At 38.8% G+C, this 24541-nt stretch overlaps 1 protein-coding gene across 10 annotated transcripts in view; it reads left to right on the top strand.

The window, feature by feature from the left end:
* HUWE1 (HECT, UBA and WWE domain containing E3 ubiquitin protein ligase 1) overlaps positions 1 to 24541 on the top strand; it is a 172458-nt gene that overhangs the window by 85795 nt on the left and 62122 nt on the right. For 9 of the 10 annotated variants that reach the window (XM_030306191.1, XM_030306192.1, XM_030306196.2 and 6 more), the window contains 9 exons: positions 1944 to 2050; positions 2224 to 2401; positions 10011 to 10102; positions 10702 to 10913; positions 13861 to 13918; positions 14953 to 15129; positions 18229 to 18474; positions 19490 to 19623; positions 20465 to 20559. In XM_030306191.1, coding sequence (XP_030162051.1) covers positions 1944 to 2050; positions 2224 to 2401; positions 10011 to 10102; positions 10702 to 10913; positions 13861 to 13918; positions 14953 to 15129; positions 18229 to 18474; positions 19490 to 19623; positions 20465 to 20559 — 1299 coding nt within the window. The remainder of the gene's footprint in view (positions 1 to 1943; positions 2051 to 2223; positions 2402 to 10010; positions 10103 to 10701; positions 10914 to 13860; positions 13919 to 14952; positions 15130 to 18228; positions 18475 to 19489; positions 19624 to 20464; positions 20560 to 24541) is intronic. The other variant, XM_030306197.1, reaches the window with a different exon arrangement.

Below are 24541 nucleotides of genomic sequence, written 5' to 3'. Positions count from 1 at the left end.
ATTTGCCATTTCAATGACATTTGGAATAGATGAGAGGTGCTCTATTCACCATCTTAAACTGATAAAATCCTTTGGTATCACTTAGATATCAGGTATCAGCATTACAAGTTTGTTTTACACATGGTTTATTAATATTGTATGTGTGTGCACCTCTTTGTCAGGTTTTAAAATAAAAAATTTTAAATCTCTTAAAATGAGCTGGCAAGCCTTGTCTTAATGGCTCTTAGAAGGTTTAATAACACTCCCATCTAAAACTTTTGGTTCAGTGCCTTTCTGTTACTTGGTATTTTTACTTCTAAAAATTCTTGTGGTTATTGGTGTAGTCTCTTTTGCTATCATATCTTGGGAATCAATTTTTATGACATTTTCTTACAAAAGCATTGCATTTCACTCGTTATTAACATACAGTTTGTAAAAGAACTTTATTGTTCTGAACCCGGTTAGATCCTTTGTTTCATTGCTGACATATTGCTTGCTTTTCTTAGATTACCCGTAAGTCTGTAAGCTTTTTCAGTCTTTTCAAATGGCTAGTTATTGGTTTTAATTATTCATGCTATTTGCTTGCAGTTTCACTAAATTTTGTGTTTTTTCAATTATTTCTAGCTTCACTTTTGATTACCTTTTAATGTTAATTTCTTCTTGACATTGATATTAGTCTTTATAGCACTTTTTTTAACATTTATTTATTTTAAGAGAGACTGAACACAAGCAAGGGAGGGACAGAGAGACGGTAGGGACAGAGGGTCCAGAGTGGGCCCTGGGCTGACAGCAGAGAGCCCAAGGCAGGGCTCAAACTCATGAACCATGAGATCATGACCTGAGCCGAAGTCGGACACTTAACTGACTGAGCCACCCAAGTGCCCCGACAGCACATTTAAAATATATTGTCAAAAATTGGTCAGAATAATACCTAAGAACTCTTAATAATGCTAATGGTATTTTAAAATTGGTGAAAGGCTTTTTAGAAGACATTTTGTCTATTCCATCAGTTACGTTTATATTTACCTCAACCCAGCAAACCCCTCTCCCCAATTTTAGATATTTTTTCTGCTTAAACAAAAAAGGATATGCTTTTAGGTTTATCAGTTCTCACAGTTGTGGACTAGTTTATATCCACAGAGGTTCGTGTATTTAGGGGAATGGTATGCAGCCAGTCAAATTGAATGAACTACAGTGACTGGGAAAAATAAAGGAGTATGTATGATACGTATTATAATTTAGAAGAAATAGGTTATACAGCAGTATAACCTCATCGTTATAAAAATATGCTCATTAAATCAATGTTTTTGTTTTTCATTTATATATTTAATAAAACTACATACTTTTAAGATGAAGAACATGATCTGGTGGTATACATAGCAAAGTGATTTCTATAATCAACCTAATTAACAAGGCAATCCACATAGTTACCTTTTTTTTTTTTTATGTTATGACAGTACCTGAAATCTCTCTTGGTATATTTTTCAGTATTCAGTATGGTATTCATAATTATTTTTATGCCTGTACATCGCCCATAAAAATCTTGAAGGTTTGTCACCAAATTCTTTTTTTTTTTTTTTTTTTAATTTTTTTTTTTTTTCAACGTTTATTTTTTTGGGGACAGAGAGAGACAGAGCATGAACGGGGGAGGGGCAGAGAGAGAGGGAGACACAGTATCGGAAACAGGCTCCAGGCTCTGAGCCATCAGCCCAGAGCCTGACGCGGGGCTCGAACTCACGGACCGCGAGATCGTGACCTGGCTGAAGTCAGACGCTTTAACCGACTGCGCCACCCAGGCGCCCCTGTCACCAAATTCTTAATTGTGATCTTTTGATGAGCAGTGAAGTTTCGTTTCAGAGGCATTTCATTTGTTGTATATATTGAGTTGGTTTTTTTAAGCCTTTGGAGTTTTGTTAATACCTGTAAAGAATCTCCCACTTTCTCATATTTCTTGTCTTTTTTAGCTACTGAAGTGGTGACTGTGTTTGTATTTCAAGAACCATCACTGCTCTCCTCACTCCAGGACAATGGATTAACAGATGTCATGCTTCATGCACTACTTATCAAAGATGTGAGTCCTTTTCTGCTTTTGTGTGAAGATTGCTCTGTACGTACCCCTCCCCACAGAGGATGATACAGAGACATACACCCTACTATCTCTGTGCAGTACCCTGGTCAAAGTTTCCTGGCATCTACATCTGAATTATTTTAGATGTCTTCAAACTCACTTTATCTTCTCTCTAGGTTCCTGCTACCCGTGAAGTCCTTGGCTCCCTCCCAAATGTATTTAGTGCACTCTGCTTGAATGCCCGAGGTCTTCAGTCATTTGTACAGTGTCAGCCTTTTGAACGTCTTTTCAAAGTTCTTCTGTCTCCAGATTACCTACCAGCCATGCGAAGGAGGAGGAGCTCTGATCCTCTTGGTAAGTCACCAGGATTTATCTCATAATTGGTGCCAATATTTTAATTCTTTTTATTTATTTATTTGTTTATTATTATTATTTTTTTAATATATGAAATTTATTGTCAAATTGGTTTCCATACAACACCCAGTGCTCATCCCAAAAGGTGCCCTCTTGAATACCCATCACCTACCCTCCCCTCCCTCCCACCCCCCATCAACCCTCAGTTTGTTCTCAGTTTTTAAGAGTCTCTTCTGCTTGGGCTCTCTCCCACTCTAACCTCTTTTTTTTTTCCCTTCCCCTCCCCCATGGGTTTCTGTCAAGTTTTTCAGGATCCACATACGAGTGAAACCATATGGTATCTGTCTTTCTCTGTATGGCTTATTTCACTTAGCATCACACTCTCCAGTTCCATCCACATTGCTACAAAGGGCCATGTTTCATTCTTTCTCATTGCCACGTAGTATTCCATTGTGTATATAAACCACAATTTCTTTATCCATTCATCAGTTGATGGATATTTAGGCTTTTTCCACAATTTGGCTATTGTTGAGAGTGCTGCTATAAACATTGGGGTATAAGTGCCCCTATGCATCAGTATTCCTGTATCCCTTGGGTAAATTCTTAGCAGTGCTACTGCTGGGTCATAGGGTAGGTCTATTTTTAATTTTTTCAGGAACCTCCACACTGTTTTCCAGAGCAGCTGTACCAGTTTGCATTCCCACCAACAGTGCAAGAGGGTTCCCATTTCTCCACATCCTCTCCAGCATCTATAGTCTCCTGATTTGTTCATTTTGGCCACTCTGACTGGCGTGAGGTGATATCTGAGTGTGGTTTTGATTTGTATTTCCCTGATGAGGAGCAACGTTGAGCATCTTTTCATGTGCCTGTTGGCCATCTGGATGTCTTCTTTAGAGAAGTGTCTATTCATGTTTTCTGCCCATTTCTTCACTGGATTATTTGTTTTTTGGGTGTGGAGTTTGGTGAGCTCTTTATAGATTTTGGATACCAGCCTTTTGTCCGATATGTCATTTGCAAATATCTTTTCCCATTCCGTTGGTTGCCTTTTAGTTTTGTGGATTGTTTACTGTGCAGAAGCTTTTTATCTTGATGAGGTCCCAATAGTTCATTTGTGCTTTTAATTCCCTTGCCTTTGGGGATGTGTCAAGTAAGAAATTGCTGCAGCTGAGGTCAGAGAGGTTTTTCCCTGCTTTCTCCTCTAGGGTTCTAGTGGTTTCCTGTCTCACATTCAGGTCCTTTATCCATTTTGAGTTTATTTTTGTGAATGGTGTGAGAAAGTGGTCTAGTTTCAACCTTCTGCATGTTGCTGTCCAGTTCTCCCAGCACCATGTGTTAAAGAGACTGTCTTCTTTCCATTGGATGTTCTTTCCTGGTTTGTCAAAGATGAGTTGGCCATACGTTTGTGGGTCTAGTTCTGGGGTTTCTATTCTATTCCATTGGTCTATGTGTCTGTTTTTGTGCCAATACCATGCTGTCTTGATGATGACAGCTTTGTAGTAGAGGCTAAAGTCTGGGATTGTGATGCCTCCTGCTTTGGTCTTCTTCTTCAAAATTACTTTGGCTATTCGGGGCCTTTTGTGGTTCCCTATGAATTTTAGGATTGCTTGTTCTAGTTTCTTTTTTTTTTTTTTTTTTTTTAATTTTTTTTTCAACGTTTTTTATTTATTTTGGGGACAGAGAGAAACAGAGCATGAGAGAGGGAGACACAGAATCGGAAACAGGCTCCAGGCTCCGAGCCATCAGCCCAGAGCCTGACGCGGGGCTCGAACTCACAGACCGCGAGATCGTGACCTGGCTGAAGTCGGACGCTTAACCGACTGCGCCACCCAGGCGCCCCGGTTGTTCTAGTTTCGAGAAGAATGCTGGTGCAATTTTGATTGGGATTGCATTGAATGTGTAGATAGCTTTGGGTAGTATTGACATTTTGACAATATTTATTCTTCCAATCCATGAGCAGGGAATGTCTTTCCATTTCTTTATATCTTCTTCAATTACCTTCATAAGCTTTCTATAGTTTTCAGCATACAGATCTTTTACATCTTTGGTTACATTTATTCCTAGGTATTTTATGCTTCTTGGTGCAATTGTGAATGGGATCAGTTTCTTTATTTGTCTTTCTGTTGCTTCATTATTAGTGTATAAGAATGCAACTGATTTCTGTACATTGATTTTGTATCCTGCAACTTTGCTGAATTCATGTATCAGTTCTAGCAGACTTTTGGTGGAGTCTGTCGGATTTTCCATGTATAATATCATGTCATCTGCAAAAAGTGAAAGCTTGATTTCATCTTGGCCAACTTTGATGCCTTTGATTTCCTTTTGTTGTCTGATTGCTGATGCTAGCACTTCCAACACTATGTTAAACAACAGCGGTGAGAGTGGACATCCCTGTCGTGTTCCTGATCTCAGGGGGAAAGCTCTCAGTTTTTCCCCATTGAGGATGATATTAGCTGTGGGCTTTTAATAAATGGCTTTTTTGATGTTTAAGTATGTTCCTTCTATCCCGAAGTTCATGAGGGTTTTTATTAAGAAAGGATGCTGAATTTTGTCTAATGCTTTTTCTGCATAGGTTGACAGGATCACATGGTTCTTTTCTTTTATTAATGTGATGTATCACGTTGATTGATTTGCGAATGTTGAACCAGCCCTGCATCCCAGGAATGAATCCCACTTGATCATGGTGAATAATTCTTGTTATAAGCTGTTGAATTCGATTTGCTAGTATCTTACTGAGAATTTTTGCATCCATATTCGTCAGGGATAATTGGCCTGTAGTTCTCTTTTTTTACTGGGTCTCTGTCTGGTTTAGGAATCAGTAATACTGGCTTCATAGAATGAGTCTGGAAGTTTTCCTTCCCTTTCTATTTTTTGGAATAGGTTGAGTAGGATAGGTATTATCTCTGCTTTAAATGTCGGGTAGAATTCCCCAGGGAAGCCATGTGGTCCTGGACTCTTATTTGTTGGGAGATTTTTGATAACCGATTCAATTTCTTCACTGGTTATGGGTCTGTTCAAGCTTTCTGTTTCCTCTTGTTTGAGTTTTGCAAGTGTGTGGGTGTTTAGAAATTTGTCCATTTCTTCCAGGTTGTCCAGTTTGTTGGCATATAATTTTTCATCGTATTCCCTGATAATTGCTTGTATCTCTGAGGGATTGGTTGTAATAATTCCATTTTCATTCATGATTTTATCTATTTGGGTCATCTCCCTTTTCTTTTTGAGAAGCCTGGCTAGAGGTTTGTTAATTTTTTCAAAAAACCAACTCTTGGTTTCATTGATCTGCTCTACACTTTTTTTAGATTCTCTTGTTTGTTTCTGCTCTGATCTTTATTATTTCTCGTCTTCTGCTGAGTTAGGGGTGTTTTTGCTGCTCACCTTCTATTTCCTTTAGGTGTGCTGTTAGATTTTGTATTTGGGATTTTTCTTGTTTCTTGAGATAGGCCTGGATTGCAATGTATTTTCCTCTCAGGACTGCCTTTGCTGTATCCCAAAGCGTTTGGATTGTTGTATTTTCATTTTCGTTTGTTTCCATATATTTTTTTAATTTCTCCTCTAATTGCTTGGTTCACCCACTCATTCTTTAGTAGGGTGTTCTTTAACCTCCATGCTTTTGGAGGTTTTCCAGACTTTTTCTTGTGGTTGATTTCAAACTTCATAGCATTGTGGTCTGAAAGTATGCATGGTATGATCTCACTTCTTGTATACTTATGAAGGGCTGTTTTGTGACCCCGTATGTGATCTATTTTGGAGAATGTTCCATGTGCACTCGAGAAGAAAGTATATTCTGTTGCTTTGGGGTGCAGAGTTCTAAATATATCTGTCAAATCCATCTGATCCAGTGTATCATTCAGGGCCCTTGTTTCTTTATTGACCGTGTTGTCTAGATGATCTTTTCATTTTGTAAGTGGGGTGTTAAAGTCCCCTGCAATTACCACATTCTTATCAATAAGGTTGCTTATTTTTGTGAGTAAATCTTTTATATATTTGGGGGCTCCTGTATTCGGCGCATAGATATTTATAATCGTTAGCTCTTCCTGATGGATAGTCCCTGTAATTAGTATATAATGCCCTTCTTCATCTCTTGTTACAGCCTTTAATTTGAAGTCTAGTTTGTCTGATATAAGTATGGCTACTCCAGCTTTCTTTTGAGTTACAGTAGCATGATAAATAGTTCTCCATCCCCTCACTTTCGATCTGAAGGTGTCCTCAGGTCTAAAATGAGTCTCTGGTACACAGCAAATAGATGGGTCTTGTTTTTTTATCCATTCTGATACCCTATGTCTTTTGGTTGGAGAATTTAGTCCATTTATATTCAGTGTTATTATAGAAAGATTTGGGTTTAGAGTCATTGTGATGTCTGTATGTTTTATGCTTGTAGCGATGTCTCTGGTACTTTGTCTCACAGGATTCCCCTTAGGATCTCTTGTAGGGCTGGTTTAGTGGTAACGAATTCCTTCAGTTTTTGTTTGTTTGGGAAGACCTTTATCTCTCCTTCTATTCTAAATGACAGACTTGCTGGATAAAGGATTCTCGGCTGCATATTTTCTGTTCATCACATTGAAGATCTCCTGCCATTCCTTTCTGGCCTACCAAGTTTCAATAGAGAGATCGGTCACGAGGCTTATAGGTCTCCCTCTATATGTGAGGGCACGTTTACCCCTTGCTGCTTTCAGAATTTTCTCTTTATCCTTGTATTTTGCCAGTTTCACTATGATATGTCGTGCAGAAGATCGATTCAAGTTACGTCTGAAGGGAGTTCTTTGTGCCTCTTGGATTTCAATGCCTTTTTCCTTCCCCAGATCAGGGAAGTTCTCAGCTATTATTTCTTCAAGTACCCCTTCGCACCTTTCCCTCTCTCTTCCTCCTGTGAAATACTAATTATGCGTAGATTATTTCTCTTTAGTGCATCACTTAGTTCTCTCATTTTCCCCTCATACTCCTGGATTTTTTTATCTCTTTTTCTCAGCTTCTTCTTTTTCCATAATTTTATCTTCTAGTTCACCTATTCTCTCCTCTGCTTCTTCATTCTGAGCTGTGTTCGTCTCCATTTTATTTTGCAGCACATTAATAGCATTTCTTACCCCCTCTGGCTGTTCCTTAGTCCCTTGATCTCTGTAGCAATAGATTCTCTGCCGTCCCTTATATTGTTTTCAAGTCCAGCGATTAATTTTATGACTATTCTAAATTCACTTTCTGTTATATTGTTTAAATCGTTTTTAATCAGTTCGTTAGTTGTCGTTATTTCCTGGAGGTTTTTTTGAGGGGAATTCTTCCATTTCATCATTTTGGATATTCCCGGAGTGGTGAGGACCTGCAGGGCACTTCCCCTGTGCTGTCTTGAATAACTTGCGTTGGTGGGCAGGGCCGCATTCAGACCTGATGTCTGCCCCCAGCCCCCCGCTGGGGCCACAGTCAGACTGGTGTGTACCTTCTCTTCCCCTTCTCCTAGGGGCGGGATTCACTGTTGGGTGGCATGGCCCGCCCAGGCTACTTGCACACTGCCAGGCTTGTGGTGCTGGGGATCTGGTGTATTAGCTGGGGTGGATTGGCAAGGTGCACAGGGGCGGGAGGGGCAGGCTCAGCTCACTTTTCCTTCGCTTCAGGAGGGGCCCTCTGGCACCAGGAGGGAGTCAGACCCACCAGAGGGATGGATCCGCAGAAGCACAGCGTTGGGTGTTTGCGTGGTGCAAGGAAGTTCCCTGACAGGAACCTGGTGCCAAGATTTTAGATGTTAGATGGTTATCAAGCCACCAATTGGCAAGGAAGTCCTTTCTTGAACTCACGTTGTTTCTCTGGCTAGATTTGCTAAGCTTAATGGGAATTATCACTGTAATTATCGTTGTATCACTATTTACGTTGTATTGCAGGTAGAAAAGAAGACTTCATCCTTATCCTCTGCTCATATTTTCATGGTTCTCAACAGTTCAGTGTGTGTGTATGTGTATGTATAAGTTCAGGGTTTTAATCTGAATTGGGACAAGTGTTGGGAAAACCAAACTTCGGCCATAGAAACTTTTTCCTTCCTAGGCCACCAAGGGGACCAGATCATGTCCCCAGGTGCCCCTGAGTGGCTCCAGGTCTCTGGGTGTGCCTCCGGACCATATCCTCAAGCTCCAGTTGGCTGCAGGGTTTGGGCTGGTCAGAAGCTAAACTGTAGGGGCGCCTGGGTGGCGCAGTCGGTTAAGCGTCCGACTTCAGCCAGGTCACGATCTCGTGGTCCGTGAGTTCGAGCCCCGCGTCAGGCTCAGGGCTAATGGCTCGGGAGCCTGGAGCCTGTTTCCGATTCTGTGTCTCCCTCTCTCTCTGCCCCTCCCCCGTTCATGCTCTGTCTCTCTCTGTCCCAAAAAGAAATAAACGTTGAAAAAAAAAATAAAAAAAAAAAAAAAAAAAGAAGCTAAACTGTAGTAGAGTGACTTGCAGAGACTACACCCCCTCCTCTTGGGTCAGGGCAGGAGAGTCAGTCCCAGATTCCCCTATGGGCTCCCGGGTAGCAAGGCCTATACTGTGCTTCTACCACAATGGGAGAACCTGGGGGAGCAAGAATTATCCAGTGAAGATCTTGGGGGCGAGGTCACTTAAGGCATGGGGTCTGACAGAGGCGGCAAAACAGAGAGAAGGAGGGTCTCCTTGGGAGTCCACATTTCCACCTGTCATCACTCTGTGCCACTGAGACACCTCAGTGACCAGAGCTTGAAAGATGCTGACGACTCTTTTCCGGTGACCTTTTAGATGTCAGCAACAAAAGAGTGGTGTTCCTCAGACTATCAACCATTCGTTATTAAATGTACGGTTATGGTGCTAGTGAGAAATGGGTATTAGGGGCAGTAGATTTCCAGGCCCACCATCTAATCTGTTACAACAGGAGATACAAAGTCCCAGGGTGTTGCTCCTCGTGATCTTCTATTCTAATGTTCAAATCCCTACGATACTAAGAAATTAATAGATTTTCTTCTCAGTGTATTTGAGGCCAGATTATTACAGAATAATGAGAAAGTAGGGCTCCGGAATCTAGTTTTCACAAATGTGCTTTGTGCTTTCAGCCACCACTGTAGCATTCTAGCCAATATCGTTCTTAATTGGGGTAGCCAGTGTGTTAATGGTTTTATGCTCCTCTCTCTCCCTCCCTCCTAGTTCAGACCTTGGCATTAGAGATTGCCAGAGTAGAATGTAGAATATGTGGTTATTTTAAAATGTTTTCACTAGGACCACCTGGGTGGCACAGTCGGTTGGATATCCCACTCTTGATCTCAGCTCGGGTCATGATCTCATGGTTTGTGGGTTCAAGCCTCACAATGGGCTCTACACTGATGGTGTGGAACCTGCTTGGGATTCTGTCTCTGCTTCTCTCTGTCCCTCCCCCACTTGTGTGCTCGCTCTGTCTCGCAAAATAAGTTAAAAAAAATTTTTTTAATGTTTTCGCTAGACTGATAAAGTTCCTTTTTCCTCCCCAGTGATTTGCTTTCAGAGGTTGGTGTGAATTCATTTGAGAAAGCATGGCATTAGAAAATCACAACAACCTTCTCAGTTTCTTCTTTCCTCCTCATATTGGCAGAGAAAATAGCTCAAGCTCTATTTTCTTCAGTCTTTCTAACAGTTCATTTTTTGCTTTAAGGGGATACCGCATCTAACCTGGGGAGTGCTGTTGATGAGCTCATGAGACATCAGCCCACCCTCAAAACAGATGCAACAACTGCAATCATTAAGGTATGAAGTGATAAGGCTGACCGTGGGCATGAGAGAGCAGTTAAGGGGGAGTTTTTAAGAAAAAGCTTGGCCTACTGGAGGTCATTGGGATTCTTGGCCTATGCCTAGAAGATGATTATGCCTACCTTATTTTCTCCTTATCCTTGGGTTGGTCCTTGCTCCCCCCCCCCACCCCCAGAAAGTCACTTAAGTATTATTTTCTTCTATTGGGTATTAACAAGTTGCCAGAATTTAGCTTCTATTTGTAAAAGCATATTAGTTTTTCTAACCTTTGTTTCTTGATATTTTTTTTCACATTTAGTAGCCCTGCCAGTCACAGTATAGTATATGCCTGGTGCTTATGAATTAGGACATGGAGTCAGGTTAGTCACTTAACAGCTATGTGATCCTGAACAAGTTACTTCATGAAACTTCAGTTACCTTGTGTGTAAAATAGGATCGATGACTATATTCCAGGAGTGATGTATGTTACATACATATGTCAAGATAAAGTGTTTTGTGTCAGCACTTCTGTGTACAACACATAGAAAATGCTCCAAAAATGTGTTAGTTGTCCCATTTCTTATTTACTAATAAATAATATTTCCTGTGTCTTTCAGTTACTTGAAGAAATTTGTAACCTTGGAAGAGATCCTAAATACATCTGTCAGAAGCCATCAATCCAGAAGGCAGATGGCACTGCCACTGCTCCTCCTCCAAGGTCTAATCATGCTGCAGAAGAGGCCTCTAGTGAGGATGAGGAGGAGGAAGAAGTACAGGCCATGCAGAGCTTTAATTCTGCCCAACAGAATGAAACTGAGCCTAATCAGCAGTAAGTGTTTGCAAGACAGGTCCCCTAGCCTTGTGACCATGTCATTTTCATCCATAAAAGCTAGGGAGTTGGATTAGATCATTATAAGGTTCTTCAAGCCCTAGGAGTCTTGTTTTTCTTTCTTTGACCATTGTGTATCATTTATCCTTTCATATTTAATTGTATTGGTTGCCTTCGGAAGGTGTCCTTCTTAAAAAGTTCATGAAATTGAATCAGTTCACTATATCAAGTTGATGGGCTTCTCTCAGAGAACTTATGTTCCCATTGTTGGTATAGTATTCGTATCATTGCTTAATTGTTTACATAAGTGAGCACATATGAAACATACTTTTGAAGCCTGTCTCCTAAGAAGTCCTTAAGAATTACAGGGATTTGTTGTGGGTCTTTGTTTTTTGTTTGATTACTATCTGTTCATTCCAGATAAATCAGAAGTCTTTGGAATGTACTGTATGGTTGTAACCAGGCACTGTAGATTTTCCTTCTTATTTCTATTGAAGGTTTGTTTTATATTAAAATTGACTACCTAGATGGTGAAATGGGGATGGGGGTGGGTTTAAAGACTGCTGGCTGATAGTGACTCTTTGAAGCTTATATTGTTCACATGCTAGGAATGAAATGTAACTATTGTAGTTATAACTCTTAGGGGTGTGATCCCTCTGGACTGTCATGCATTTATTCATTTAATAAGTGCTCTTTTGGTTTATAAATAACTAGTTCTGAGAAAAGCAGGAATGTTTTAGGTGTGGATATGAATGGGTTTAGGCTAGTGTTGAAGGATTGCTGGGAACTTAAGAGAAAATTATGGTCGAGTAGATAGAAGGAGTGAAGGCCTAGACTCCAAAATCGGTGCCTTTTTACAACTCTAGGAAGTAATGAGCCTGTTGGTATGAGTTTTTGTTTTCTTTTTGAGGAGAGGCATTAACCACTAAGTACTGTAAATTGCTTTGTTGAGCAGATGTCTTACCCTTGTCTGAGAAGGCAACTTTACCTTCATTCTAACAGCATCTTCTATTTTGATTAAAATGTTCTCTTTCTGGAAGAGGAGGACACCTGAAAGAAAGCAAGACTTCACATGCAAAGGAGTCAGAATCAGTGCTTCCTTGCCACATCCTTGATTGTCTGCCACCCTGCTGGGATATGATTTCCTTTCCTGGCTACAAAACAAGAGAAGGATTTCTTAAACTTGAGAGGTGGGAGGGTGGTTTTGAGTGAAGCTGGGCATGTTCATCTGCATATAATGTTTTCTCTGCCTGGACATCTTACACCTTAGATCTAACATGCCCAGATTTCAAGCTGTCATAGTAAATTGACATTTTCTCATGGCCTCATGTTTTTTCACTCCATGCTTTTCTTAGGATATGTGTCACCGTGTTATAGCCATATTTATCCCCATCCGCAGATTATCTTATCTCCTTCTTTTCTATCTACCAAATTCCTGCAAAGCCAGCTCAGATGTCTCATTCTTAAAGGAGCTTTTCTTTTTTTTACCTCCAAAGGGGGAGTTGATCATGTTTACTATTCTTGCATGACGTTTTCAGCCTGGAAGCCAAAAGATGAAGATAGTGAAAAAAAGTGGTTACCAGTTTGCTCCTAGATGTGGATTAAGAACCATTATTGGTTTGTTTTCTCTCTCATTCTCCTCCCTAACTTCCATCTAGCAAATGAGGGAAGTACCTGGGTCCCATTTCATAATATTACTTTGGCTCTTTGCCATTACCGTTGTTTTTTTTACAAAGGGACAGGTGTTTCATCTGGGCTAGAACCACACCTGCACTCCTTAGCTGTAGAGATGGATCTCTAGGTTCTTTCCCAGGAGGTACGGTCAGGCTGGGGTGGATGATTACTGTAAGTAGGGATTGCTGTAGTGGTTGAGGAGGAACTTTATAGTCAAGGAAAAGTTGCAGTCTTCCCATGGAATCATTTCACTCCTGGCTTATAGACACCTCCCCCCCCCCCTTTGTAGTAAGTTCTTCCCTGTATTCTTCAAATATCCTTGTCAAACTCTAGCTCTAGGTATGTCATCACTGAAGCCACTGTCTAGTCTGCATTTTGATGCCTGGTAAATCTTTATTTACATCTTGAGGACTATTAACTTCTTGCCAGTTTTCTTGCCCTCTCTCTCCCTCCACCTCTCCCTTCTTTTATTTCTGCCCTTTACCCAAATGTCTTCAAGGGCCTATATCCAGAATGCTCCCTATTCGACTGAAGTTTTGACCCTTCCTAGGGTTCATCTTTGAGGTAAATTGTGTTTCATTTTAATAGATATTGTGGGTTTCCCCCCTTTTGTTTCTTGCAAAAGCCAAGATTGGGCTTAAAGGCTTCGTTTCCTGCAGCTATGGCATTACTGCAGCCGCCTTGTCTGTGGTGCAGCATTTAAGTATTTGAAGCAAAAGACCTGATCACAGGTTTTGGATATTTCAGGGACTGTTGTGATACAAGTATAAATAGTTAGGGAAGGAGGGCTTGGGTGTTGGCTTCATCTTTGATTAACTGTTCTGAATGGTTTGTCAATCTAAGCATGGAATTTTGAACAAAATTAAATTCCATTTCCTGTCGTCTATTGTAACTTTAAACCTGATGCAAGAACATGGTAAGATGTTGTATTTGTTTCTTTGCCTAGCTCCTATCTTTAAGCAAATGTGTCAGTCTCAATCGAACTTACTGTTTTCATACCGATGAATTCCTCCTATGATAGTTTGCCTAAGATAGGATAGTTTCTATGTGCAAATGCTGAGTTTGTTAAGGCCTGGTTTTTTCTTTTGTGCTCTCAACCTAGGCAGGCTAGAAAAGCTAGCTTCAGATTTGATTTCAGTTTTTTCTTTTTCCTTGTGCTGTACTAAAGACTAACTTAAAGAAAGAACCTAGAATTTCGTGCTGTTTCCCTTTCCTTTGTTTTCTTGCACTAGTATTGCAAATTTGTGTAACTCACTCTTTTCTCCCTTAACAGGGTTGTTGGTACAGAAGAACGTATTCCTATTCCCCTCATGGATTACATCCTTAATGTGGTAAGATTCATGGTAGGGCAAACTGAGTAAAGGAGTGTGTTATTCTGGAAAACGTGTGGGATTACCAAATAGTCCAGTGATTTTTGCATTTATTTTCACTGGAGCCTTTACAGTGCAGAACAGTGGGCAAATATGTGCAAACCTTGTTCTGTGAGACTGGTTTGCCAAAAATGGACAACACTCTTCCCCTTTTTTAGATACTCCCAATTTTCTGTTCATTGCTACTATTCCCAATTGGAATCCAAGCAGAAGAGTGGGATTTGTTAGGCCAGTCCAGTATTATATTCTATGAATATGTCCAACATATATTTTTTCCCCATTATTTGCTAGATTTCCCATTAATTTCTCTTTTGTATAAAAAAATAGTAATGTGACGTTTCGTTTTAACTTCCCGTGTGTCTCAAGAAAAAAGTAAAGAGTTTGAATTTTCCCAGAATTATTTCTCTATAAGGGGAAGCCCACTTAGCAATTATTCTAACCCACTAAGCACTTCCAAGACTTCCAGAGATGGTATCTTTTGTGCCTGTGTGTTTGTTGCCCACATTTTACTTTGTTACCCTTAAAAAATGCTTTGTTTAGTCCAAACCACTCTTCCAGAGTTCTAGTTTTCATTTGTATTATGGGCACATTGAGGGAAAGTATCCATTTTTGCTTCCAGGGGAGAGGTAATGCACTGTCACACTAGGAGCAAATTAAGAGAATTAGATCTGATTTTGCCACTAATTCATGGGTGTGGCTCTGAGCAAGTCATTTATCCTCTCTATGCTCTCAAATTATATAACTTTAGGTAGCCAAAAAGGTAGATTGGGGAGAAGTAATCATTCGTATTTGTGGTGTTTGTTTTTTGTTTTTTGTGGGTGTTTTTGGCAGATGTTTAGGGTCCATATCATCTCTATACTTACTTACCTGAGGTTTTGGTATCTTAGAAAATACTGATTACATGAATACAAGGCTACCCCTGTTCTTACTCCAAGCTGGCCTTTTAGTTCCAGGTGTTAGTCTCTAACATTTTCTTTTTCATTTTCATTACCTAGATGAAATTTGTGGAATCTATTCTGAGCAACAATACAACAGATGACCACTGCCAGGAATTTGTGACGCAGAAAGGACTCTTGCCTTTGGTCACCATTTTGGGTCTTCCCAATCTGCCCATTGATTTTCCTACATCTGCGGCCTGTCAGGCTGTTGCAGGTGTCTGCAAATCCATATTGGTAAGAGCATCTGGCTAAATATTTTCATTTCTTTTTAGAAATCAATTTTGCAGTACTTCTGTATACATGTTTTTATTGTGGTCTCCCTTTACCTACAACCAAAAAATAATGAAGAAATTTGTGGTTATGTGCTACAGGTGAATTTTGTGCCTAATAAATAGTGTGTCACATCATTTCTCATTGAAAAGTTGAAGTTGTTTATTGTTCCTAGGTTTGGTACATGGTTCTAACATTTGAGTTTATTGGAAGAGAAAGTATATCTTCAAGAATGTTTTGGAGCTGGGTTTTATTATGTCATCCTTTCTCATAGATGCTTTTAACACAATCTGGTATTGTTTAGTTAATGTAGTTTTTTTTTCCTTTTTCAAGATTGTTCAAGTTTTGCCAAGAAATTAAGTGCTTTATTTTTTTTAAATAGTGGTAAAATACACAGCACATGATATTTACCACTTTAACCATTTTTAACTGTATGGTTCAGTAGTGTTAAGTACATTCACATTGTTGCAAACCAATCTCCAGAAGTTTTTTATCTTGCAAAACTGAAATTCTGTACTCATTAAATTACAACTCTGCATTCCCCTTGCCCTCCCAGCCCATGGTAAATTTGTTCTACTTTCTGTCACTCTGAATTTGACTGTTCTAGGTACCTCATGTAATTCATAAGCTGTTTGTCTTTCTGTGGTTGGGTTATTTTGCATAGCATAATGTCTTCAAGATTCACCCATGTTGTAGCATATGTCAGAATTTCCTTTCTTTTTTTGGCTCTATTATATGTGTAAGCCACATTTTGTTTAACCATTCATTCACTGATAAACATTTGGGCTACTTCCACCTTTTGGCTATTTTGAATACTGCTGAAATGAACACGGGTGTGCCTGTATTTCTTCAAGACTGTGTGTGTGGGGGGCAGTGAGAACAATTAAGATCTATTCTCTGCAAATTTCAAGTACATAATATAGTATTAACTATAGACACCATGCTTATATTAAATCTCCAGAACTTATTCATAACTGAAAATTTGCCCTTTGACCAACATCTCCACATTTCCCCCCAGCCCCTGGCAACCATCATTCTGCTCTCTGGTTCTTTGAATTTAACTTGTTTAGATCCCACATAAAAGTGTGATCATACTCAAGACTCCTTTCAGTTCTTTTGGTTATACACTCAGAAGTAGGATTGGTGGACTATATGGTAGTTCAATTTTTAATTTTTCAAGGAACCACCATACTGTTTTTCATAGCTCCACCATTTCACATTCTGACCAACAATGCACAGGGGTTCCAGTTTCTCTGCATCCTCACCAACACTTGTTAATTTTCTTTTTCTTTGTTTTTCCTTGATAGTAGCCAACCTAGTAGGTATAAGTGCAACCTCATGGTTTCAGTGTGCATCTTTCTAATGATTAGTGATGTTGAGTATCTTTTTATGTGCTTATTGGTCATTTGTGTATCTTTGGAGAGATGTCTACTCAAGTCCTTTGCCCATTTTTTAGTGGGGTTTGATTCTTGTTGTTGAGTTGTAGGAGTTCTTTATATATTCTGGTTACTCCTTATCAGATAAATGATTCGCAATATTTTCTCCCACTCTATGGGTTGCCTTTTACCTCTGTTAATAGTGTACTTTGATGCACAAAAGCTTTCAATTCTGATGAAATCCATTTTATCTTTTTTTCCTGCCATTGCTGTGCTTTTGATGTCAAATCTAAAAAACCATTGCCAAATCCAGTGTCACACAGCTTTTACACTATGGCTCCTTTTAGGTGTTTTTATATTTTTAGCTGCTACCTTCAGGTCTTTGATCTATTTTGAGTAATTTTTTCATATGGTGTAAAGTAAGGCCCAACTTCATTCTTTTGCATGTAGATACCCAGTTTTCCCACCACTATTTGTTGAAAAGCCTGTTCTTTCTCTTGCACCTTTGTCTTGAAATCCTTATCAAAAATCATTTGACTGTAGATGTAAGGGTTTATTTTGGGGCGTTATTCTGTTCTGTTGGTCTTAAAGTCTGTCTTTATGCCAGAACCACATTTTTATTACTGTAGCTTTGTGATAAGTTTGGAAATCAGGAAGTTTGAGATCTACAACTTTGTTCTTTTTCAAGATAGTTATATCTATTTGGGGTCCCTTGAGATTCTTCTTAAGGATTTTAAGAGAGATTTCTATTTCTTACCCCCACCCAAAGGCCATTGACCTTTTCATAGGGACTGCATTAAATCTATGAAGTTCCTTTATTAGCTGGATTGTGCAATGGCAAGTAATTGCTGCTAAAAATCAGTAATCCAGTTGCTTATGGACTTGGAAGGGTCCATAATTGTGACATAGCTGTAATTAATGTTTTATTTTGCTTTACTCTTTGCAATATTTAATTAAGTGCTATTCGTAAGAGAGAGAGGAGAAGAGGCTGTGATCCATCTTTATCCTACCTCTAAGGTACTGTGTGAGAATGGATAGATGTGTTTAAAGCCACAGGAAAGACACTTAAGTTCTCCTGTCATTGGATGACAGAATTTTCTGTGGACTCAAAAAGCAAATTACAAGGGCCATATAATCTTGAGTCGTCTCATAAAAAAGGAGATTGCCTAGCTGATACCTATTCTAGAATCACCTCTTATTTTAGGAAAAGAACAGTTGTAATACCGGTTTACTTCCATGCTTTGGAACCTTGCCTAATATTGCTCCCTATTGAGAAAAATTTGTAATTAATCACATAGTGTGGAGTCCTTCCTGTAACAGTATTTCAGTTTGGCCATCACAAGCTTTTAAATATGATTGGCTTACCACATTTGAAAGCCTCTCATTTGAGAGAAGTAAAATGTTTCTCTAGGAGGCATTTAGGTATGTCCTACCTGCATTCATATTTTGGCTCTGCCATTTACCCTGATGGGAGACCATGAGAGAAGTAAAATGTTTCTCTAGGAGGCATTTAGGTATGTCCTACCTGCATTCATATTTTGGCTCTGCCATTTACCCAGATGGGAGACCATGGCCAGGTTTGAAATTTGTGAGACTTGTCTTGCACTTCTTCCGTTGTGACTATTAAAGACATGATGCATATGAAATTCATTGTACATTAATGATTTAATTATTATTCTTGTTTCAGACACTGTCACATGAACCCAAAGTTCTTCAGGAGGGTCTCCTTCAGTTGGACTCCATCCTTTCATCCTTGGAGCCGTTACACCGCCCAATTGAATCCCCTGGGGGCTCAGTGTTATTGCGAGAACTGGCTTGTGCTGGCAATGTTGCTGATGCTACCCTCTCAGCTCAGGCCACACCTCTACTGCATGCACTTACTGCTGCCCACGCCTACATCATGATGTTTGTTCATACTTGCAGAGTTGGGCAGGTAAGAACTAGGGGTGAGCAAGTTGGTTTAAAGCTGGTAAAATACCTGTGGCATATACTGAGCATCTTACTGTGCTTAGAAGCAGTTCTACCTGGGCTAGCTGCTAAAAGAACAGATTTTTTTTCAGTGAGTAATATAGGTTTATGTTTCAGGTTGCTGTCTAGTTTCGCTTTGCCTTAGTATTTTTTTTTTCATTAGAATTTGGGTTACCATATAATTTGTTTTCTGAATTGGACTTTGTTGAGAGGAAAAGAGGTTGCTATAAATAATGGGCAGCTATATAGGCCAACTGGGATATATAGTCACCTCTTTTAGTAGGCAAGCCTCAATTGGGTGCTTATCTGGCCTTATTGTTTCCCAATCTTTCTACAAATGCATGTAGGCCTAATAATGGGATGGCAAGAAAGAAATTTGACCACAGAACATTTAAGTCAGTGGTAATTAACAGATTAATAAAGATTACTTAAATATCAAACCCTATGCCTGCCATCCATGTGAGGTTCCTCTTGTGGTTCCAGAAACACAGGGTGTTTTTGTGTGCTCACAGTTTTACAGCCTTTAGTTCTCAAGTATTCAGTTCTAAAGATTAATGATGTAATGTTTCAGCACCCCTGTTCTATGCCTTTGAGCAGGAGTATATTCTTTGGATCAAATCAAATGAAAAGCACAGGTATAAACTATTTAGAAAACAATTCAATTGCATTACAAAGCTTAGGGATTTATTTTCATGACTTTTTATTAAATTAAATAAAATTCATGTGAAATGTTCCCTTCAAGAAATTAAATCAAACGTTTATTGAAATTAAGAAATAAGAGGAAAATAACAAGCTCCCTACCACCTAAAAAAAATTAGAAGGCTGTCAATCTACAGAACTGTTTCTTTAGAAAGTTGCACATGACTGTTGTCTTTCACTTTCCAATAAAGCAATGAGAAGAAAATGAGAAGGGATGTTAGACACAGACAAATGTTGAGGAGGGCATCCCAAAGATCAGCTTCTGTTTACTTTGATTGCAGAGTGAAATTCGTTCCATCTCCGTAAACCAGTGGGGTTCTCAGTTGGGTCTGAGTGTTCTGAGCAAGCTGAGCCAGTTATACTGTTCCCTGGTGTGGGAAAGCACTGTTCTTCTCTCCCTGTGTACCCCAAACAGGTAAGGGAATGGTCATCTCTTTATTATCTTTGTCTTTCCTAACAGAGAAACTAAGTTCAATTATCCTGGAAGATTGTTTTGGTCAAGGATAGAAGGCTATTTATTAGTAAAGAATTCAGAGGGTTCCTTATCTGTCTTAGTGCATTCAGGCTGCTGTAACATAATGCCACAGACTGGATCCTTATAAACAGCAGAATTTTATTGTTTGTTCATAGTTCTGGAAACTGGAAGTCTGAGGCTGTGGTACTGGCATGGTTGAGTGAGGGTCCTTTTCTGGGTTGTAGACTTTTAATTGTTTTTATCTTCACATGGCAGAAGGGACTAGGAATCTTTCTAGAGCGTCTTTTATGCTTGGTCCCATTAATTTTATGCTTATTTATTTATTTATTTATTTATTTAATGCTTAGTCCCATTCATGAGGGTTCTCCCTCAAGATGTAAGAACTTCCCAAAGGCCTTACCGACTAATACCATCACATTGGGCATTAGGATTTTAACATACGATTTTGAGGGGACACAAATGTTCAGTCCATAGTATTGTCCTTCCCATTTACCAGCCTGGGGGCTTGCTTATAAATGTATTATCTTCTACATCTTTGATCTTATGTCCTTATTATGCAGTGTCAGCATGATAGGTATTTTAAATTTGTTACCCAAATCCAAAGAGTTGATTTCAACACCTTGTTGAGTGCTACCTCAGGAACTTGATCATTGCAGACACCCTATTAGGTTAACTTACCTGTTACAGGGAGGATAGTGTCAGTCAAGCAGATTAGAAACCAAGCATAACTTTAAAAATGAGCTATGACAGTTCTTTTTACTCATGGTTTGTCTTGTTGCAGCCTACCATCTGGGTGTGAATTTGGCCAGGCGGACATGCAGAAACTGGTTCCAAAGGATGAGAAGGCAGGTACGACCCAGGGCGGAAAAAGATCAGGTAACCAAGAAACCAAAATCTTAGCCATTAATTCTCCTGAATTCTGTCTCTGTGTCTTTATAGGTGACTGTGTGTGTGTGTGTGTGTGTGTGTGTGTGTGTGTGTGTGTGTGTGTGTGTGTGAAAATTTAGTTACCTCTGTTTTCCTTAGTCCTCAATTTTTTTTCCTTTCATTTTTATTTTAAAATTATTTTCACTCATTTTCTCTATAAAATGTATATACACATAATGGTAAAAATTATGGGATATAGTAGAAAGAACAATCACTCATACTTGTATCACAAATAATATTTTGGAAGTATCTACCTGATCTTTCCCCTTGAGGATACATTTTATTAACATAGTTGAGATTATCTTAGAGGTAATATTTTAGATCTCTTTTCACTTGACATTAAGTGCCATGTAAAGAAAGGGTTTGTGAAGTAACCATTCCCTGTTAAGTTTCTAATGGACTATTTTTAAAAATGAGTATCTTTTTATATAGTTTTCTGTAAAGGGAAGATTAATTCCTAGAAGTTACTGAATCAAAGCGTATGGTGAGACTCTAATTTGTGTATGCATACTTATCAGAAGCTTAATTTCCCTGCTTAAAGATGGCAAATGATTGTCTTAAGTGACTGTGGAACACTTTAGAACCACACTGCTCAATATGGTAGCCACTAGCCATGTGTGGAATATTGAACACTCATAAGGTAGCCAGTACAGCTAAAAAATTGAATTTTTTTCTTCCTCTTTTGCTCTCCCTCCCTGTTTTTTTAAATGTTTATTTTTGAAAGAGAGAGCATGAGGGGAGGACAGAGGATCTGAAGCAGGCTCCGCATTGACCACAGGGAGCCTGATGCAGGGCTCAAGCTCAACAAACCATGAGATGTTGACCTGAGCCACCCAGGTGTCCCCCCCCCAATCTTTCTTCTTCCCCTTTCTATCTTCCCTCTTGCTCTTTTTTTTTCTTTATTTCCTCTTACAAGGGGAGGGTATTATGTTTTGAATTGTGTCTCCCCATCCCACCTACACAAAAAAACTATGTTGAAGCACTAAACCCCCAGCACCTCAAAATGTGACTTTATTTGGAAATAGGGTTGCTAAACATGTAGTTGAGATTATATAGATTGGATGGAGAAAACTGAATTCTTAATTTTTGTTAGTTTCAATATAACAACTATTACTGTGTTCAGTTGTTAGAAGGCTTCTAAGTATGTTTAGAACAACTTTGGTATGTGAATGTATTTTTTTTTTTCAACTAAATTCTGTGAAAGCGGTACCTGGGTGGTTCAGTCAGTTAAGTGTCCGGCTCTTGATCTCAGCTCAGCTCTTGATCTCAGGGTCATGACTTTAAGCCCCAGGGTGGGCTCCACGCTGGGCATGCATCCTACGTGTGTGTGTGTGTGTGTGTGTGTGTGTGTGTGTGTGTACATATATATATATACATATATGTGTGTGTGTGTGTTTATGTGTGTATATATGTATATATACATACACATACACACATATATTCATACATGCATAAAATGTATGAAATAAACGTAGATCAGCTATTTCTATGAAAATATAATGTCCAAATTGAGATGTACTCTAAACATATTTATAGATACCTGGTTTTTAAAAATTACTGAGTATAAAAGTGTAAAAACTTAACAATTTTTATATATGATTATATGTTGAAAAATAAAAATTGAATAAATTGGGTTAAACAGTATATTAAAAATTATCTGTTTGGGGCGCCTGGATGGCTCAGTCAGTTAAGCATCCGACTTCGGCTCAGGTCATGATCTTACAATTCGTGAGTTTGAGCCTTGCACTGGGTTCTGTGCTGACAGCTCAGAACCTGGAGCCTGCTTCAGATTCTGTGTCTCCCTCTCTCTCTGCTTTTCTCTCTCTTTCTCTCTCTCTCAAAAATGAATATTAAAAAATTTTTAAATTTTTTTTAATGTTTTTATTTATTTTTGAGACTGAGAGAGACAGCATGAGCAGGGGAGGGGCAGAGAGAGAGGGAGACACGGAATCTGAAGCAGGCTCCAGGCTCTGAGCTGTCAACACAGAGCCCGACGCAGTGCTCGAACCCACGGACCGTGAGATCATGACCTGAGCTGAAGGTGGATGCTTAACCGACTGAGCCACCCAGGCGCCCCAACATTAAAAAAATTTTTTTAAATTATGTTTTTAATTTTTAATGTGGCTACTAGAAAATTTAAAATTATATGTGGCTCACACATATATGGACAGGGCTATTTTGTTTTTTGATTCCATGTTATATATTTAAAATTTTTCTTTTATATTTGTTAAAATTTTTTATTTTAATTCCAGTAGGTTAACATGAAGTGTTATATTAGCTTCAGTTCTATAGTATAGTGATTCAACAATTCCATACATCACCTGGACAAGCTCATCAGGACAAGTACACTCCTTAATCCCCATTGCCTATATAACCCCTTCCCCAACCCCTCCCCTCTGGTAATGATCAGAAACAATGTATAATTGTTTCTTGGTTTGTCTCACTCTCTTTTTTCCCCTTTTGCTCATTTGTTCTGTTTCTTAAATTCCACATAGGAGTGAAATCATACAGTGTTTGTCTTTGACTTGTTTTGCTTAGCATTATACTAAGTCCATCCACATCCTTGCAAATGGCAAGATTTCATTCTTTTTTATGGTTGAAGAACATTCCATTTTCATATGTGCCACTTTTTCTTTATCCATTTATCAGTCAGTGAACACTTGGTCTGTTTCCATATCTTGGCTATTGTAAATAATGCTAATATAAACATAGGGGTGCATGTATCCCTTTGAATTAGTGTTTTTGCATTCTTTGGATAACTACCTAGTAGCGCAATTGCTGAATTGTAGGGTAGTTCTATTTTTAACTTTCTGAGGAACCTCCATACTATTTTCCAAAGTGACTGCACCAATTTCCATTCCCACCAGCAGTGAAAATGGGTTCCTTTTTTTCTACATCCTCACCAACACCTTTTGTTTCTTGTGGCTTTGATTTTAGCCATTCTGACAGGTGTGAGGTGATAGCTCAATGTAGTTTTGATTTGCATTTCCCTGATGGTGAGTGATGATGAACATCCTGTGTCTTTTTGCCATCTCTATACTTTCTTTGGAAAAATATCTGTTCATGTCTTCTGCCCATTTTTTGGTTGGATTATATGTTTTTTGGGTGTTGAGTTGTGGAAGTAAGTTGTTTGTATATTTTGGATAGTAACGCTTTATCGGATACGTCATTTGCAAATACTTTCTCACGTACTGTAGGCTACTTTTTAATTTTGTTGTTTTCCTTTACTGTGCAGAAGATTTTTATTTTGATTTAGTCCCAATAGTATATTTTTGCTTTTGTTTCCCTTGCCTTAGGAGACATATCTAGAAAATGTTACTATGGCTGATGTCATAGAGGTTACAGCCTGTGTTCTCTTCTAGGGCTTTTATAGATACAGGTCTCACATTTAGGTCTTTGACCCATTTTGAATTTATTTTTGTGTATGGTGTAAGAAAGTGGTCCAGTTTCATTCTTTTACATCTTGTCCATTTTTCCTTACAGCATTTGTTGAAGAGACCATCTTATTCCTATTGTATATTCTTTCCTGCTTTGACAAAATGAGTTGACCATATAGTTGTGTCTATTTCTGGGTTTTCTTTTCTGTTCCGTTGATCTGTGTGTCTGGTTTTTTTTTTGCCAGTACCATACAGTTTTCGATAACTGCAGCTTTATATTATAACTTGAAGTCTGAAAACGTGATGCCTCCAGCTTTGTTTGTTTTTTTTTTTTTCAAGGTTTCTTTGGCTATTGAGGGTCTTTTGTGTTTCCATACAAATTTTAGGATTGTTTGTTGTGGTTCTGTAAAAATTCCTGCTGGTATTTTGATAGGATTGCATTAAGTGTGTAGGTTGCTTTGGGAAGTATAGACATTTTAACAATATTTGTTCTTCCAATCCATGAGCACGGAATGTCTTTCCATTTCTTTGTGTTCTCAATTTCTTTCATCAGT

The sequence above is a fragment of the Lynx canadensis genome, chromosome X, assembly GCF_007474595.2.
Source record: "Lynx canadensis isolate LIC74 chromosome X, mLynCan4.pri.v2, whole genome shotgun sequence".
Taxonomy (NCBI): domain Eukaryota; kingdom Metazoa; phylum Chordata; class Mammalia; order Carnivora; family Felidae; genus Lynx; species Lynx canadensis.
This window is presented reverse-complemented; position numbering and strand designations above follow the sequence as displayed.